Source organism: Camelina sativa, chromosome 11, assembly GCF_030686135.1.
Source record: "Camelina sativa cultivar CO46 ecotype springtype chromosome 11, ASM3068613v1".
Taxonomy (NCBI): Eukaryota; Viridiplantae; Streptophyta; class Magnoliopsida; order Brassicales; family Brassicaceae; genus Camelina; species Camelina sativa.
In genome coordinates, this window is record NC_141890.1 from 336039 (window position 1) to 352228 (window position 16190).

General features: G+C 41.9%; 3 protein-coding genes and 1 pseudogene across 3 annotated transcripts; 1 reads left to right on the forward strand and 3 right to left on the reverse strand.

Annotated features, from left to right (window-relative positions):
• Window positions 1-44: 44 nt before the first annotated feature.
• Window positions 45-1157, reverse strand: LOC104720783 (cold shock protein 2). Its single transcript, XM_010438668.3, has one exon. The coding sequence runs from the start codon at window positions 965-967 to the stop codon at window positions 365-367; it is 603 nt and encodes a 200-aa protein (XP_010436970.1). The 5' UTR covers window positions 968-1157; the 3' UTR covers window positions 45-364.
• Window positions 1158-2898: 1741 nt separating this feature from the next.
• On the forward strand, window positions 2899-4341 carry LOC147933487 (uncharacterized protein At3g43530-like; annotated as a pseudogene).
• Window positions 4342-6483: 2142 nt separating this feature from the next.
• On the reverse strand, window positions 6484-8530 carry LOC147933488 (uncharacterized). Its single transcript, XM_087476357.1, has 3 exons — window positions 7996-8530; window positions 7539-7880; window positions 6484-7430 (listed from the first exon to the last, which is right to left on the reverse strand). Exons 1-3 carry the CDS (start codon window positions 8528-8530, stop codon window positions 6484-6486), a joined length of 1824 nt encoding a protein of 607 aa, XP_087332483.1.
• Window positions 8531-10074: 1544 nt separating this feature from the next.
• Window positions 10075-14181, reverse strand: LOC104720784 (uncharacterized). Its single transcript, XM_087471396.1, has one exon. The coding sequence runs from the start codon at window positions 11220-11222 to the stop codon at window positions 10266-10268; it is 957 nt and encodes a 318-aa protein (XP_087327522.1). The 5' UTR covers window positions 11223-14181; the 3' UTR covers window positions 10075-10265.
• Between the last annotated feature and the right edge of the window lie 2009 nt (window positions 14182-16190).

Genomic DNA, 16190 nt, shown 5'->3' on the forward strand with positions numbered 1-16190 from the left:
AAAAATTATCAGTTCTCACGACTCGAATGATTCAGATAAACAAATTAAACCCAGAATAACTTTTTGCATATGAACACTTGAAACAGAGCAGAAGTAGTAGCAAGCATCTCAACCATCACAAGTACCATAATAAAAACCATTAAGTAGCATAACCAAATAAGTCCTAATAATCCGAAACCATCCAGAGATTAAGAAGAAAAAAACAACTAACAAGGACAGAGTACAGAGAGAGACCCCATCATCATAATAAGCAAAAAAGCGGATAATAAGATAAAGATAGAACACGGCGAGAGACTAAGATCCTCCGATCAACATGTGTCAGATGACCGATTCACTCTTCTCTACCGTCGTACCGGCGATCCTTTTAACGACCGCCACTGGTGCAATCCCTGGCGAAATGTCCCGACTCGCCACAGCTGTAGCAGCTTCCACCGCCACCGCCTCCTCCACGGCCTCCTCCTCCGTAGCCACCACCGCCACCGTAACCACCGCCTCCTCCTCCGTAACCACCTCCGTAACCTCCGCCGCCTTCAGAACAGTCTCTGGCCATGTGACCGGGCTCACCACACTTGTAGCAGTCGCTCCCTCCACGGCCACCGCCTCGTCCACCTCCGTAACCGCCACCACCGCCGCCGTAGCTAGCACCAGATCCGCGGCCTCCACCACGTCCGCCACCGAAACCGCCACGACCGCCAGAAGAACCACCACCGCTGTTGCCTTGGACGGGAGCGCCGTCGGGACCAGAGACATCTATGGCTTTGGGACGGCCATTGTTGTCTGTCTCGACCTCGAACTCGACAGATTCTTCAGCAGCGAGGCTACGGAAACCTTCAGATCTGATGGAGGACTGATGAACGAAGAGATCGTCGCCACCGTCGTCAGGAGTGATGAAACCGAAGCCCTTCTGGGTGTCAAACCACTTGACGGAGCCTTTGCGCCTCTCACCACCGCCGTTGTCTCCGCTCATTCTGATCGAAATCTCTTTTTCAAACTCTCACTTTAAATCTCAAAAAAAGCGAAACCCTAGAAAACAATTTTACCCACAATAATCTCTCTCTCTCTCTCTCTCTCTCCACGCAGCAGCTGCTGCTTCTGTTTTATATGTGCGTAGCGAGAGGTGTGCCAAGGCAAGGGTATGACTGCCACGTCACCCACGCTAGTTCATTTTTTTCCATCTTTCCAAGAAAAAATAAAAAAGGAAAAAAATATCTTTACTTAAATCCCTTTTTTGGTGTTTAATTTTTATTCCATTACTTTATTTCATCCTTTTATTTATTTTTGCAATTCGAAATCGTATGATCCCTGTCCTCATAACCTTGTTAGTATATTCTAGCTAACAGTAAGATTTAGAAATTTGATTTCTTCAGAGCAATAGGGAAACATGAAAACGAATCTGTAACTAAAATAAAATTAAACAAAATAGAGGGAATATTAAAAAAAAAAAAAAAAGAAATGGGCTAGCATGGGGCTTAAATAAATATATCCATTTGAGGAAAGAAAATGGATAATTTAGCCCAGCAACTAGCCGTTGCATCTGGACGGTTGGGGTGTTTTCCAGGAGATGGATATCAGCCGTCAGATTATTTAGTAGATCTAGTCAAAATTATTGAAGAGGCTAGTTTGGGGAATAGAGACCACATTTAAGTTTTTTATTTTGTTTGGTGCAGTCAAATAACATTATTAAAGAATGACATATCATACGTCAGCAGATATTTCAACTGGTCAATAGACTTTAACCAAAAAAAACTAAAAAAGGAATTCACTCTGGTCAATATTGCATTTATTGTTCCACTTTCCACGTATTTAACCAGATTTTTACTACTACAGTATTTTTTTTGTTTTGTTTTAACCACATTACATATTTACATCAAGTCAAAATGATGCCGTTTGAATACTACACATGAACCTGTCCGTCCCTGCTGCTGTACTGCATAATCTAATCTAATCTAAATGCGAGACAAGGAAGGAGTGGTTTCGCCGCTATTGATTCATCTAGTCAGAGCCGGTAACAACATCTTATTCCCATTCTTCAAAACACTCTTGTGTGGTTTTGTTTTTTCCCTTTTTAACTCAGTTTCCATCATCTGATCTCAGTGGTGGACCCAGGAAAAAAATTTAGGTGGGTCAGTTTTTCTTAGAAACTGTTAAAATGTATAAAAAAGTGGTAATTATGTACTAAGGGAAAATCGAACTCAGGTTTTGGGGAGGTCAACCTAGGGGAACAAACCTACTTTGCTACTGATATCTCATAGATTTACATTGAAAAACAATGTTTTTTAGTATTTAGGGCGGTCAGCTGACCCACCTATTTCCTACATAGGTTCGCCACTGTCGAGTTTTCGTCTCAGAACTTCCTAAAACATTTCTGACAATCTCAAAAATCCCTCTCTTTTTTTGTCTATTTTTTGATTTTTTTTTTAAATCAAAAAATCAGTGTTTTACATTATTGTCCAAAGAAAACCAAGATAATTACAAAGAATATCTGGGTCTAACCAAAAGAAATCGGATCTAATACCCGAAAAACTGAATCGGTATCTTTTAAAAAAAAACTGTAAAATTTATGTTTAAAACCGCTCTCTCTCGTCTTTCTTCGGGAAACCGAATCGATTTGGGTGAAACTGTAGAACTAGGGTTTTCTCGTTTTCTTTCAATCAACCAAAAATCGAGTAAGAAGATGGTGAAAACAAGGGGGGGGGTCGTGTGAGGAGGAGTGAGCGTTTGAAAGAGAAGAAGATCTCACAAGGAGATGGTGGTTCGAAAGCAAAATTCGATTCGCCGGAAGTAGGTGTGTCGGGTTGAGTCCGGCGACAGTAGGAGGAGAGAGAGCTTTGAGTACGGTGGCAAAAGAAAGTGAAAGTCGAGTTTCGGAGGAACCCAATCCGGTGGTCGAAAGAGAAAATGCGAACGAAGGAGAGAATGCAAAATCCGGTACTCCGGAATCAAGTAATCAAGAAGAAGATGATGAAGAAGGAAGAGATAACGAGAGATCTACTTCTGTGGAATCAAGCGATGGAGAAGAAGAAGAAGAAGTTCGAACTCGGCAGGTAACTCGAGAAGGAGTACAAGCAAAAGTGAGAGGGAGCACGAGGAGCACAACGATGCAAGTGTAAGTACAATAAGTCTGTTTCATTCTTTCAGAATTGAATTGGAATTTGAAATCGATATAGTAGTACTGGTAGAACTGGTGCAACTAATGGGTGTAGAACACTAGAACTAGTAGAACTGATACAACTAGGTGGTGTAGAACTAGTAGAACTGGTACAACTAGTTGTTGTATAACTGGTATAACTCATGTAAAACTGATATTGTTGCAGGAATCAGAGGAGGAAATAGAAGCGATGCAACCTTTAGGTATGCACTTTGAGCCTAGTCAGTACAACAAGAAAATCAAGCTATCGACAAGGTGTCATATTTTTGAAACTGTGGAAACGCTGGATAAATTAGAGCATCCATTGACTAGTTCTGAGAGGGATTGGTTTGAGAAACATCCACAATTCAAGCACATTTTCCACATGCCAAGGGAACCAAACCACAAGCTTATGGGAATGTGGTTGCTCTTATTTCGAACGGCTAAAATCGAAAAAAAGAAGGAAGCATGGTTTGTTGTGAATGGTGTTCCAATCCGGTATGGTCTGAGAGAACATGCGTTGATGTCTGGATTAGATTGTCGGTGATATCCACTTGATTACAAGGAAGCCGGCGGTATCGAGTTTCGAAGGAAGTATTTTTTACGAAAAAAAAATATTACACTTCAAGATGTGAGGGAAAAGCTAATGGTAATGCAACCAGATCGTACTTGTGATAGGTTGAAGATGGCGGTTCTCTACTTTTAAGGAAGCATCATTGTAGGCCATACAAAAGACTCGGGGAAAGATGTTGCGGGTATCGATGATTTTGTTGTAAGAGCAGTGAATGATCTAGGTTTTTGTGTGTCTTTTCCTTGGGGGAGATTATCATTCGAGAAAATGCTAGAAGAGATTTCCCATACAATGAGGCATTTTGATGGGGTCGTGCATAAAGAGAATGTGATATGGCCTGTTCCAGGTTTCTGTATTCCATTGGAGGTTAGTTAGTTTAAAATTTGAATTTTTCTCATTGTTGATATTTCTTATAAGTGAAGCTGATTTTTTTTTTTTTTTTTTTTTTTGTGTGGTGTAGTTTTTACTATTTGAGGCAGTTCCAATTTTGGCGAACACTTACATTGACCAAATTTCTGAGGCGGATGCAAGTTGTCCTAGGATGTGCAGGAAGAAATTTAAGAGTACCGGTCAGAAAGGTTTTCCTCTAAAGAATATAGGTGATACACTTGGTACAACAAAGGTTAGTCATCCTAACCATTGAAATTATTAATCATTTGAATAAATTGGTTTGTAATGTATCTAAAGTAGGTCGTTTACACAGGCAATTGCTAGTGTGATCCCTCATATTGATGAAGAAATTCCTCTTCTCGATTTAATCATGGAAGAAGCTGAGGAAGACGATACCCATGATGTTGTAGTTGCCAGTTGGATGTGGCGCCTTCGTAGAGGACTACCTGTACTTTTGGAGGAGATGTACACAGCCGATGTGGCTACTCGTTCAGGACAAAATGATGCGAATGAGGTAATAGACGCCAATGAACAACCGAGAAAAGATAATATTGAGTTGGTGGATCTTCTAAGGACCATGAAGCAGGATATGAAAACTCAGTTTGATAACATTTCGGTGAAGATTGATGGTCTTGAAAAAAGGATCGAACTGTTGGAAGTATATGTGAAAGAGCAAGAGAAATCAAAGGTAATACTTCGTAATACTATAGTAATACTTGGTAATACTTCGAAATCAAAGGTGTTAACAAAATTTGGTTTCATGTCAGTCGCATGTAGATGATGAGCAACCGAGTACTTCGCAAGAAGGAGGGAGAGGGACGAAGAGAAAAAGGTCTAAGAAGTAGTAAAACTATGTTATTTTCTATGTAAAACTTAATTATTTTCTTGGTTTTGTGATTGGTACTGGTATTACTAGTAAAACTATGTAAAACTACGTTATTTTCTTGGATATGCCGTTCGTATTTTTGGTAAAACTACGTAAAACTAAACAAAACTAGAGAATTCATATAAGAAAAATATAGAACATGATTTAATTCAAGAAGGAGGCATAATCCTAGAAGTCACATAAAAGAGAGATAGAACATCATGATTCAACAAGAGAATTCAAGGAAAAGATAAGAAACAGAAACTGATTAAACAAGTTTTAAACCAACGTAGAATGAGATCAACTCATATAATATCAATCGAAACACAACCTATCCAGGAGATCGACTCAAGTGGTAAGCAACGCCACCTCCTCCCTTAGTTTGGCAATCTCATCACTCTTCTCCTTAAGTTGCATCTGCAAATTATAGATCTGAGTATGATGGGGTTCAAATTCCTTCAATCTCTCCCAATGGTTATCAACATCCTTCCTTAAGGTTTAGGTTTCTTCTTCAATTGCATCAGCCTAATTTTTCCGCCTGTGCAATCCATCATCCTGCAAAATATATCAACGAACAGACATCAAACTCATGTCTCTCAATTGTATTTGATTTAATTTAATTTACCTTATACTTAACGCACGTAAACCATCTCTTTTTCTCTGTTTTTGTTGGAGAGATCTCATTGACGATTCGTTCGCCACATAGGCAAATTCGAGGCATGCCCAAATCACCATCGGCTATGGCTTGTCGCCACGCTTCTAACTTCCTCGCCCTCTTCTGATCAGCATAGTATGGGTCGACCTCAAATTGTTCCATAGTTTGAGAAGGAGAGAAATAGATCTAGAATTCGAAGATGAGAGAAGGAGAGAAGGTGTACTTTAGTTTTCGAAGAAAATGAATGAAGGGATATGAGGAAAGAAAGAAAGAAAAAACGAAATTCTGGCCACGTGTAAAAGATGTGTGCGTTCACACTGCGTGTTCACACACAGTTTTACCGATTAATGCAGTTGCACTAAACTTCTAAATAGTTGTACTTTAGAGGTTTCTCAGTTTAATTAGTTATACTAAACCTTAGCATTACTTTTTTTAATTTTACAGTTGATTAAACTTAACTAACATACAATTACAAGCTTTTTGCCACTTCATAAGTTAAAAGTTATAATTCTATAACTTTTTCATGCTTTTGTGGTAATTATTTACAAAGTAACATTAAAAGTGTAAGGAAACATTTGTTGAGATTCTTTCATAAATAATTTAAAATTAGTAGATTTTCGAAAATTATTCACCTATAGTAGAAACCTATGTAGAACATTTATACACATGTATTATACAATATGTATTGGATTTAGGTAGTACCAATTTTATTATTTTTACCAGTTTTATCTTAGTTGTGCCAGTTATACTCTATTATATACACATGTTGAAAGAAGAAAACATTAATAGACTTCAAATTAAGTTTCAAATTAAGTTTCAAACCAATTTATACATTAAGTTTCAAACAAAATACAATTGATACATGAAGAGGTGAATCAAACATGAACATTATCTCCAAATAACAACCATTGGAGTCCTTGTCTCCAGCGCCTTTTATTCTGCGTCCTAGGTCGAGTCTTTGGTCGTTTTTCTCCAGCAGATGCATACCTTTTTGTTTTCTTTCTTCCCTCTTTTATTTTCTGATTCGGAGGCATGATCTGCATATCTTGGACTTCATCCAGGACATCCCATCGAGACTTATCAGGTACTAAATAAATTGTCATGCAATATGCAATTGTCCACAGCTCCGTCCAATAATACTTAGAACAAAACTCATATAACTCGATATCCTTACCTCCATATTTTTGGAATGTAATGAAAGACGCCAATGCATGCACACAAGGATACTTTTGTATATCGAAAAACCTGCAACTGCAACTTCTCAATCGCAACTTCACCAAATAAGGCTTTCCGTCACTGTCAATGACATTGTATTCAAGTTCGAAACCATTTAGCTCTATCACCTTTAGTTTCTCAGCAGTTGCCCATAAATCATGTAAGTAGTTCTCCACTAAAGGCACCAATTTATTTGCGACTGATCCAGACACAGCATCTTTCTGATGTTCATTAAACCATTCAGAGAATTTTTTAAGTATTGCATCAAGCATGGGTATCAAGGAGTACCTCCTTGCATTTTTAAATACGCTGTTCAACGATTCAACACAGTTGCTTGCGTCTAGGTTGTATCTATCTCCTGGAAAAACACATCTTGCCCATCTTTCTTTCTGGGTAGATTCTTCAAGATACTTGGCAGCAGAAAGATATCTTGTCGTAAAAGAAGCGTAAGCAATGTTGAACTCAGCCACTGTGTAAAACCTACTACACTCCATGAATCTCCATGCAACAACGTCTTTGTTGACGTTACGAGCATAACCTTTCACATTTTGGGATAAATGCCATATACAAAAACCATGATGAGCTAGAGGATACACATTAGCTATGGCTGTAATGAGACTTGTATTTCTGTCAGTCATAAATACTATTTCAGAAGAATCCCCAACAACGGTTTTCAACATCTCCAAAAACCAATTCCAACTTGCATCATTCTCACCATCAAGAACACCAAACGCTAAGAGATAATGGTGACGGTTAGGATCTTGAGCCGACGCAAAAACAAGAACACCCTTATATCCGTTCTTTAGAAAAGTTGCATCCATAGTTATAACTTTCCTCATGACTTTAAATCCTTCAATGCTAGCTCCCAAAGCTATGAACAAGTACATGAATTTATTATTCTCATTGCAATGCACATATGATCTTGTACCATGATTAACCTTCTCTAACATGTGCAGATAACATCGCAGCATCTTGTAGCTTTCTTCTGGGCTACCTTTCAAATCAGTAACAGCTTGATTTTTCCCTCTCAACGCCGTGGAATATGATATATCAACACCTAATTTTTTCTTGACAAGATCCATGATAATTTATCGGAGGTGGAGTTTCCATTTGCCCTCGATAATCACCATGTAAAAGAGAAGCAACTAATTTTGGAGTGCCTTGTCTCTTACTGTTGCTTGAACTTTGACTAGCCCGAGAGCATGTATGCATCTTGTTGTGCCTTCTAATCGAGAAAATATCTGTATCTCGAATCCTACCACCTCGTAAACCCCAGTTACATCCTTCTTTAGGACATTTGACCACATAACACACCTTGTCCGACTTTACTATTTCAAAACTAAAACAGTTAGCGAATGAAGCTCTATCCACCACATCTTGCAATGCCTTCTTGTTTGAAAATTCTTGAAGTTTAGTCAGATCCAAACCGTCATCCCATGGTTCAATATACTTACATGTATCTACAACAGGGCGTGGCTCAGTATATTCATCACCTTCATCACATGATTCAGCTTCACCCTCTACAGCCTTTTCTTTGCCTATGTAGACAACAATGGCGTTAGTTCCGATTTCACCATCCTTCGCATGTTGGTTTTCAAAGTTCATACCGACAGAACTTTGGTCCACTATGGGCATTGTGGGCACTGTGGGCGCTATGGGAACTTGCTCAGGCTGAGGCTCAGAAGGGATGACATTCACAAACAACATACATCTTCGTTTCTCATAATTAACAGAGTCTAGATAAACATTAACATCCTCATCATCATTAAGCTCACAATGCTCAATTGTTTCTACCAGTAGTGGCCTGTAGCTCAGCTGCAACTGAACGTTACTTTCAACAAACCCAATCTTCCTTTGTATCCTTGCTTTTAACATCAACAATGTTATATTCCTCTTGAACATTATACTATACATGCGTCCTTCAAATTTAAAATGTAGGCTGACGTTCTCGCATATTGTATCCTGCCAAACCAACCAATATAAAAAAATCATAATTAGTACTACTACTAGTTTTACTAATATACCAGTATTACCAGTTTCACCACATTCTCTCTCTCCTATCAAAATCGACTCGAATGGTAAACGAGTTCTAATCGAAAGCCAAATCCATTTCTTATCTAATAGATAGCTCAATCGACCAATAAACCTTTGTAAAACATCCAATGTGCTAAGCTTTCTTCGATCTAAATCCAATTGAATTTCTGAAGTTACAAATCAAAAACAATTTCAACAAAAAGCTACTCTAATGAGAAGTAACGCACCTGCATTTTGAAGAACAACTTGATTCAAGTCGAGTTGGTGAAGAACAACAGCAGTAGGAGCTCCGACGACGGAAGAATCGCCGGCGGCTGGGTTGAGAGGTGAGTAACCAGGTCGGGTTTCTCGGGCTGAAAGAGAGCTCCGACGAACAACTTGATTCAACTCGAGTTGGTTAATAACGACAGCAGTAGGAGCTCCGACGTCGGAAGAATCGTCGGCGGCTGGGATGAGAGGAACTTACACGTCGGGTTTCTCTTGGGTCGAAAGAGAGATGGGTTCGTTTTTTTTTCAAAAAAAATTAATCTAAATCAATTAAATTGTAAGGCTAAAATCGTCTCACCACCTCTTATTAGAAAAGGTGAGGGTATGAAGAATAGAGAGGGAGATAAGAAATTTGTTTTACTCTAAGAGAGAGTTTTGAGATGTTTACTCGCCACTGTCTGATCTCCTCGCTTTATAGACGATTGATCGATCATCAAAGAATGGAATTAGAGAGACAGAGAGGAGAGATGAGATGCATATTTGTCATCATTAGATATACTATATATGAATGAATTTTAAGGTATTATTGGATTCAGTTATATATATTTTCTATTGAATTGGGGCATTCATACCCCCCAAGATCACATCACCCACTGGTCTGTGTAACAAAAGGGGGCATTGCAGCAGATATGTACATATTTACCTTCCCTCTCTCTGGTTAGCTCTCTTTCACTTGTTTACTAGTGTTTGTCATCAATCTGCTTGCTTCTTCTTACTTGTATCTTGTCAGTGTCTAGCATTTGCCTAAGTATTCCTTTCATTGTTCCGCACAAATTAATGTTACTCTCAGAATTCATTTTTTACTTCAATCTGCAGCACATGATGATCATTTTTACTGCATAGTCTTCCCATTATAAATTACCTACATTTTTTAGTTTAAACTTAACCTCAATAAAGTGAAAGACTAAATACTCTGCTTTCCTTGATTCTGAATCTCTTGCAATTGTATCTGGACTTAAAATGTTTTTGTAATGAAGAATATGAATGTACACTCTTAAGTCTTAATTCACACAGACACACAACACACTCACTGACATGTTTTCACACATTAAGAACCCTAACACAGCCATGTTCTGATTATTTTTTCTTAATAATACAAGATATACAAAGTCTCTCTCTCTCTCTCTACCCGCTTCTTTACTCATGCCTTACCTTCGGCTCTTGCAAAGGTGAGCCCAACGCAAGCATCAACAAACTCTTTATCAATGAAATCCGTCGAAAAGATCTGCAGTTTGTCAGCACAACCTCTCTTTACACACTCGATGATGAACACCTTTGCGTAGCAATGTATCCGCTTTGTCACCGGTTTAACACACAGTATGGGGTTATCAGCCTGCGGCGTCACAGTGTTCTCCACCCGGTAGAAGTGTTTCCGGGAAGCAGCCGGTTGCTGCTGGCTCAAATGTTTGATGTTGCTCTCGAACTTGGTCGAAGGAAGATCAGTATCGATCCAATTGTCTTTTAGGTAACCGGCACTCCACAGGGGATCACCGTGCTTAGGCTGAGGCGACTTCCTCGGTTTCCAAACGCAGATCACTCTCTTTGGAAGCAGCTCAGCGACTGTCTTGTGGAACACGTGATCGTCCTGGTGAATCAGATGATCTCCAAGCTGTTCGACAAGATACTTGTCGAACTCGGGTGGATCTTCGTGTCCAAACTCTGTTCTGATCTCGAGAATCACAATCTCAGACTCTGTCTCAGAGAGAAACCGTTTGAGATCGGCCAAGACAAGGTCGACGCTGTAAGTCTTGAGGATACCGTGGCAGACACGGCGATCTTCTTGAACACGAATGTCAAGGACTCGAGTACCTGCCACGAGCTGGTTGTAGATAGAGAGAGACTGGCACTGTGCAAAGGGACGAGACACGAAACGGATCCCGATTTTGTTGGTGGCAGAGTCGTGAGTCCCTGGCCAGACGATCTTGTTGATGTGAAGCTTTTCAGGTCCAACGCCCGACATCCAGTTTTTACGATCAGACGGCATGTAATCACACCCCGGAAACTCGCAGCCGCATGATATCTCGAGATCTGTCAGGGCTTTCTTCTCCGTGGAGATGGCTTTCCGGCGCTCGAGCTGTTTCGAAAGATGAGACCCCATTTCTTGAGGAATACAACCTTTGCTTTGCGCTCTCTCTCTCTCTGATCACCAATTGAATTCTCTATGTTGTTTCTTCTTCTTCTTTCTTATTTTCAAGAAACGTACGATGTCTTCTTTTTATAAAATAAATAAAAACATTCATATTATGATTGGTTTTTTCATATTGTTGTTATGCTTTCTTCTGTTTGATAATTATTATTGTTGCGAATTATACGTTACTCTTTTTAATTACTTTATCGGAAAGACACCGTTTAGCTGGATTAATATTCGGAAATTGTAGAAATAGCAATTTTAATAACATTAAAACCGATAAAGTTTGATATGTTAGTATAACTTTCTTCTAATTAATCGTTAATTGTCAACTGATTTGATTAATTGAGATATATATGTTGAGAGAGTGGTTGGGTTGTAATTGATGGAGAGTGAGTGTGTGTAATGTTTTGTAGGTCCATAATATCTTTATTTTTTTCTTTTTGGTATCGCTGTCTTCATTTTTGTTATTTGTCACTTTCTATGAGCTGGCCTACTTTCTCCGACGTGAAAGATATCAATACACCGTGGAATTTGTATATCTTACACGATTTTATTTTCTTTATTTTCTTGTGGAATTTACGGGACACATGTTTGTTGGATATGAGTTTTGTCCCCAACATTTACAGAAACCCAAACAGAAGATTTTAAAGAGTTTTGGGCCTGAAGTCTTAGATTTAGCCCAACAGGCCGCAGGGGTAAAATCATCATTTTACAGAGAGACAGAAGAAACCCTAGGTCAATGGCTCACTATAAATACCTGATGTCATTGTCACGTCAGGGAGGATTTTTTGGACAATTAGAGAGAGAAGAGCAATTATTTTCATATTAACTGCGCTTAACTCTTTGATTGTTATTTTCGGTAAACTCTTCACTTCAGTTCTACGTTAATAAAAGGACAAGTTCCGATTTATCCCATAGAATATTCGTATTATTTATATTGTCGATTTCGTACATCAACAATTTGGCGCCCACCGTGGGGCTAGACGGAATCCTTTCATTTGACGAATAGAATTTGAAGAAAAAGGCGTTTTCGGAAAATCAGAAGCATGTCTCACACCGATCTCTCCAGCAACGAAGGCACTGACTCTTCCGCAGCCCGCGTCATGTCTCCTCGGCGCATCATATGGGGGTGCACCCGTGCGAGGACAAACCAACCCCAAGGCGTCAACAGGACCGAAGCAGCTGCGGTCGAGAACGCAACACTCACTGACCGCGCAGCCGTAGGCGCTACGCGTATCGCTCAAACCAATGGTGTAGCCATAGGCGCTACGTCCCCTGTTCGTATAACCACTGGCGTCAATCCAACCGACCGCGAAACCGTAGGCGCTACGCGCGTCGCTCCGATAAATGGCGTAGCCAATGGCATTATCCCTCTTGATCATATAGCTGCTGGCGACACTCCGAACAACCGCGAAACTATGGGCACTACGCGCGACACTCAACCCCGTCAAGCGTCCGAACGTGTGACCATCGATCAAGCCACGATCTCGACCTCATCAGCCCTCAAACACGACAAGTATCAAATGCAACACCTTTGACAACATCTCGCAAACCCTCAAGCAGGTCACCTCGCAGCTCGCTAACTTCTTCATCTTGCCGACAATCGGCCTGTACGCGAATGACGCAAGTCACACCATCTCACCAATGATCCCATACGGAGAAGTGTTGAGCTCTCCATCTGGAGAAGCGTTGAGCTCTCCAACCGGAGAAGCGTTGAGCTCGCCAACGATTCCATACGGAGAAGCATTGAGCTCGCCAACGACTCCATGCGGAGAAGTGTTGAGCTCGCCATACGGAGAAGTGTTGAGCTCTCCAACGATTCCATACGGAGAAGTGTTAAGCTCGCCATACGGATAAGTGTTGAGCTCCCCAACGATTCCATACGGAGAAGCATTGAGCTCGCCAACGATTCCATACGGAGAAATGTTGGGCTCGCCATACGGAGAAGCATTGACCTTGAAAACGATTCCATACGGAGAAGTTTTGAGCTCGCCATACAGAGAAGTGTTGAGCTCTCCAACGATTCCATAATGAGAAGTGTTGAGCTCGCCTTACGGATAAGTGTTGAGCTCCCCAACGATTCCATACGGAGAAGCATTGAGCTCGCCAACGATTCCATACGGAGAAGTGTTGAGCTCGCCATACGGAGAAGCATTGAGCTCGCCAACGATTCCATACGGAGAAGTGTTGAGCTCGCCATACGGAGAAGTGTTGAGCTCGCCATACAGACAAGTGTTGAGCTCCCCAACGATTCCATACGGAGAAGCATTGAACTCGCCAACGATTCCATACGGAGAAGTGTTGAGCTCGCCATACGGAGAAGCATTGAGCTCGCCAACGATTCCATACGGAGAAGTGTTGAGCTCACCATACGGAGAAATGTTGAGCTCCCCATACGGAGAAGTGTTGAGCTTCCCATACAGAGAAGTGTTGAGCTCCCCATACAGAGAAGTGTTAAGCTCCCCAACGATTCCATACGGAGAAGTGTTGAGCGCGCCAATGATTCCATACGGAGAAGTGTTGAGCTCGCCAATGATTCCATACGCAGAAGTGTTGAACTCGCCAAGGTCTCGTACGCATAAGTATTGAGCGCGCCAACACGACACGGTCTTGCAATCTCGCAACAACAAACGCAGCACCCGTATACAAGATTCAAGCAACCCTCGAGCTTGACGCTTCCGAATCCGCAACACGGAGCTTGTTGATCCCGAACTCGATCTCGCTAGGCCTGAGCTCACCGGTTTCAAACTCGCAACATCAATTTCACTAAGCCTTGTCCTCGCAAACACACCAATTTCTGAAGCACAACCTCGATCTCGCCAAGTCAGGCACACCATATGCTTGTACGCGAACCCCTTATCTCGCCATAATTCTCGTAGACAAAGTCTTGATCTCGCCACAGAGATCATCGTCCACTACCGCACCATCTCTCGTACCGCAACAGCCAACACGCCAAAGCCATCACAACAAGGCCACCACGCTATCTCGTACCCATCAACCTTGCAAACAAACAGCGTTCGAACAAACAAACCGAACAAGCATCTCGCTAATAGCACAGCCACCGCCACCGAGAATCTCGACCTTGCCACCTCGCCATCGAGAATCTTGACCTCGCCGACTATCAAACCATCTCGCCCCCGCACGACAATTTCGCCATCTCGCAGATACGAATACGCCAATGAGCCGGACCAAGCAACGTACCTTCGCAACTCTTGTTCGAGCTCGCCACTTACAATCTCGCACTCCCGATCTCGCAACTCTCGCTCGAGGCCACCACTCTCGATCTCGTCACTCTCTATCTCGCACACTCTCCAACGCAACACGCGACATCTACTAACACGCCAATCGAACACGCATTAGAGTCGACAAATCGTCACACGAGCCAGCCTCCGCGTCAATTACCATACCATCATGCTGAGATCGTGCGCGCACCCACCAGACAGCGCCGCCGGCAAACCACCGCACATTCACTAGCACGCATCAAGGAGCAATACTTGGCATATTTGGCGCAACGAGAACCTCTCAAGCCAAAAAAAAAAAAAAAAAAACACGCTCGACAATATCGAGCTCTAAGTACTCACGGGATAAGCCGGACGCAAAAGCCGCACCCAATGAGTTTTTTGGTTAATATTTCCTTGCTAACGATTAGCTGGCACATCGTCGCCCTGGCCAGGTGTACGATTTTAAACTCGCTCCGCATGGGTGCAGTGGTGAAATAATCCACAAACTTTACTTTTGTAAAGAATAAAAGCCGAGTCCATACTCGCAAGCGCTCCGCATGGGTGCAGTGATGAAATAATCCACGTCCTTACTTTGGTAAGGACTTATAAGCCGAGCCCAGACTCGCAAAAGCTAGCAAAGAGCGGAGTGAATAAGCCGAAGACCCCGACTCGCACACTCTCGCTACTCTCGCAGCACCTACAGGGTAAGCCGGTCACGACTGAACGCACCTAACTAGTACGACAAGTCCGTCTTGTCTGCTCTCAACGTTACGGGGAATAACATATTCAGGATAAGCCAGGAGACGTCTTGCACCGAAAAATATGCCCCACAGCGACAAAAAAAAAAAAAAAAAAAAAAAAAAGTTCAAAGCAACTTCATTATAATGAAGAAAACGAACAAATCGGCAATAATCAACCTTTGCGCGAAAATCATCAATAAATTACCAAGTTCATAAAGCAATCAAGTTTGCAATACAAAAAAAGGGAACAAAAGCAAGAAACAAAAACACAAAGACATATCACTCTTGAGCAGTCTCGTCGGCTCCTCCGGTAGCAAACTACGAGAAGGGCTCGAGATCATCATCACGTAGAGGCGGCACCACATTCCCACATCAACTCTCGAACTCGCGATTCTCCAGCACGTATCAACTTGGGAGTTTTGATCCCACCAACTTGATCTCGCCGATGCAAGCGCACCATAATCTCGTACGAAAAGGTCTCAACCTCACCAACTCCGAAGCACGGTCTAGAACTCATAGAGTCTCGAGCTCACCATGATCTTGATCTCACCAATGTGCCATCGCGCGACCTTGGAGGGAGAAAATCTCTTCACCTCGCCACAAGGACCACAATAACTAGAACACCAACATCGCCCATGTCAATGCCGGCATCAGAAGTACCACCATCTCGCCGGCCACGTATAGAACTCGTCACACCGTCTCGAATAGACACTACAAGCGTGTCACAGCCACGTCTCAAGGTCGTCAACCTGACCTCGCTGCCAAAGGCATGCAACCGCAGCGGCAAGCAAGTCAATATAATCATCAAGCAACTCCCGACCTCGCCATCAAAAAGTCACCTCGTCACCTTGTTACCTCGCGATATCTCCAAGCCTCGACCCGACCAAGGAACCAAGACAAATCCTGGAGCGCACCACCGTACGAAGTCAGTTACGCCATCTCGTCTCCGCGCTCCCCAATTCGTCACCAAAGGT

Coding starts and splice junctions, on each gene's coding strand:
- LOC104720783 (XM_010438668.3), bottom strand. CDS start 967: ATGAGCGGAGACAACGGCGGTGGTGAGAGGCGCAAAGGCTCCGTCAAG.
- LOC147933488 (XM_087476357.1), bottom strand. CDS start 8,530: ATGTTGTTTGTGAATGTCATCCCTTCTGAGCCTCAGCCTGAGCAAGTT. Junction 7,881..7,995: donor TAGTCAAAGTTCAAGCAACA/GTAAGAGACAAG, acceptor AGAAAAAATTAG/GTGTTGATATATCATATTCC. Junction 7,431..7,538: donor AGCGTTTGGTGTTCTTGATG/GTGAGAATGATG, acceptor GTCTCATTACAG/CCATAGCTAATGTGTATCCT.
- LOC104720784 (XM_087471396.1), bottom strand. CDS start 11,222: ATGGGGTCTCATCTTTCGAAACAGCTCGAGCGCCGGAAAGCCATCTCC.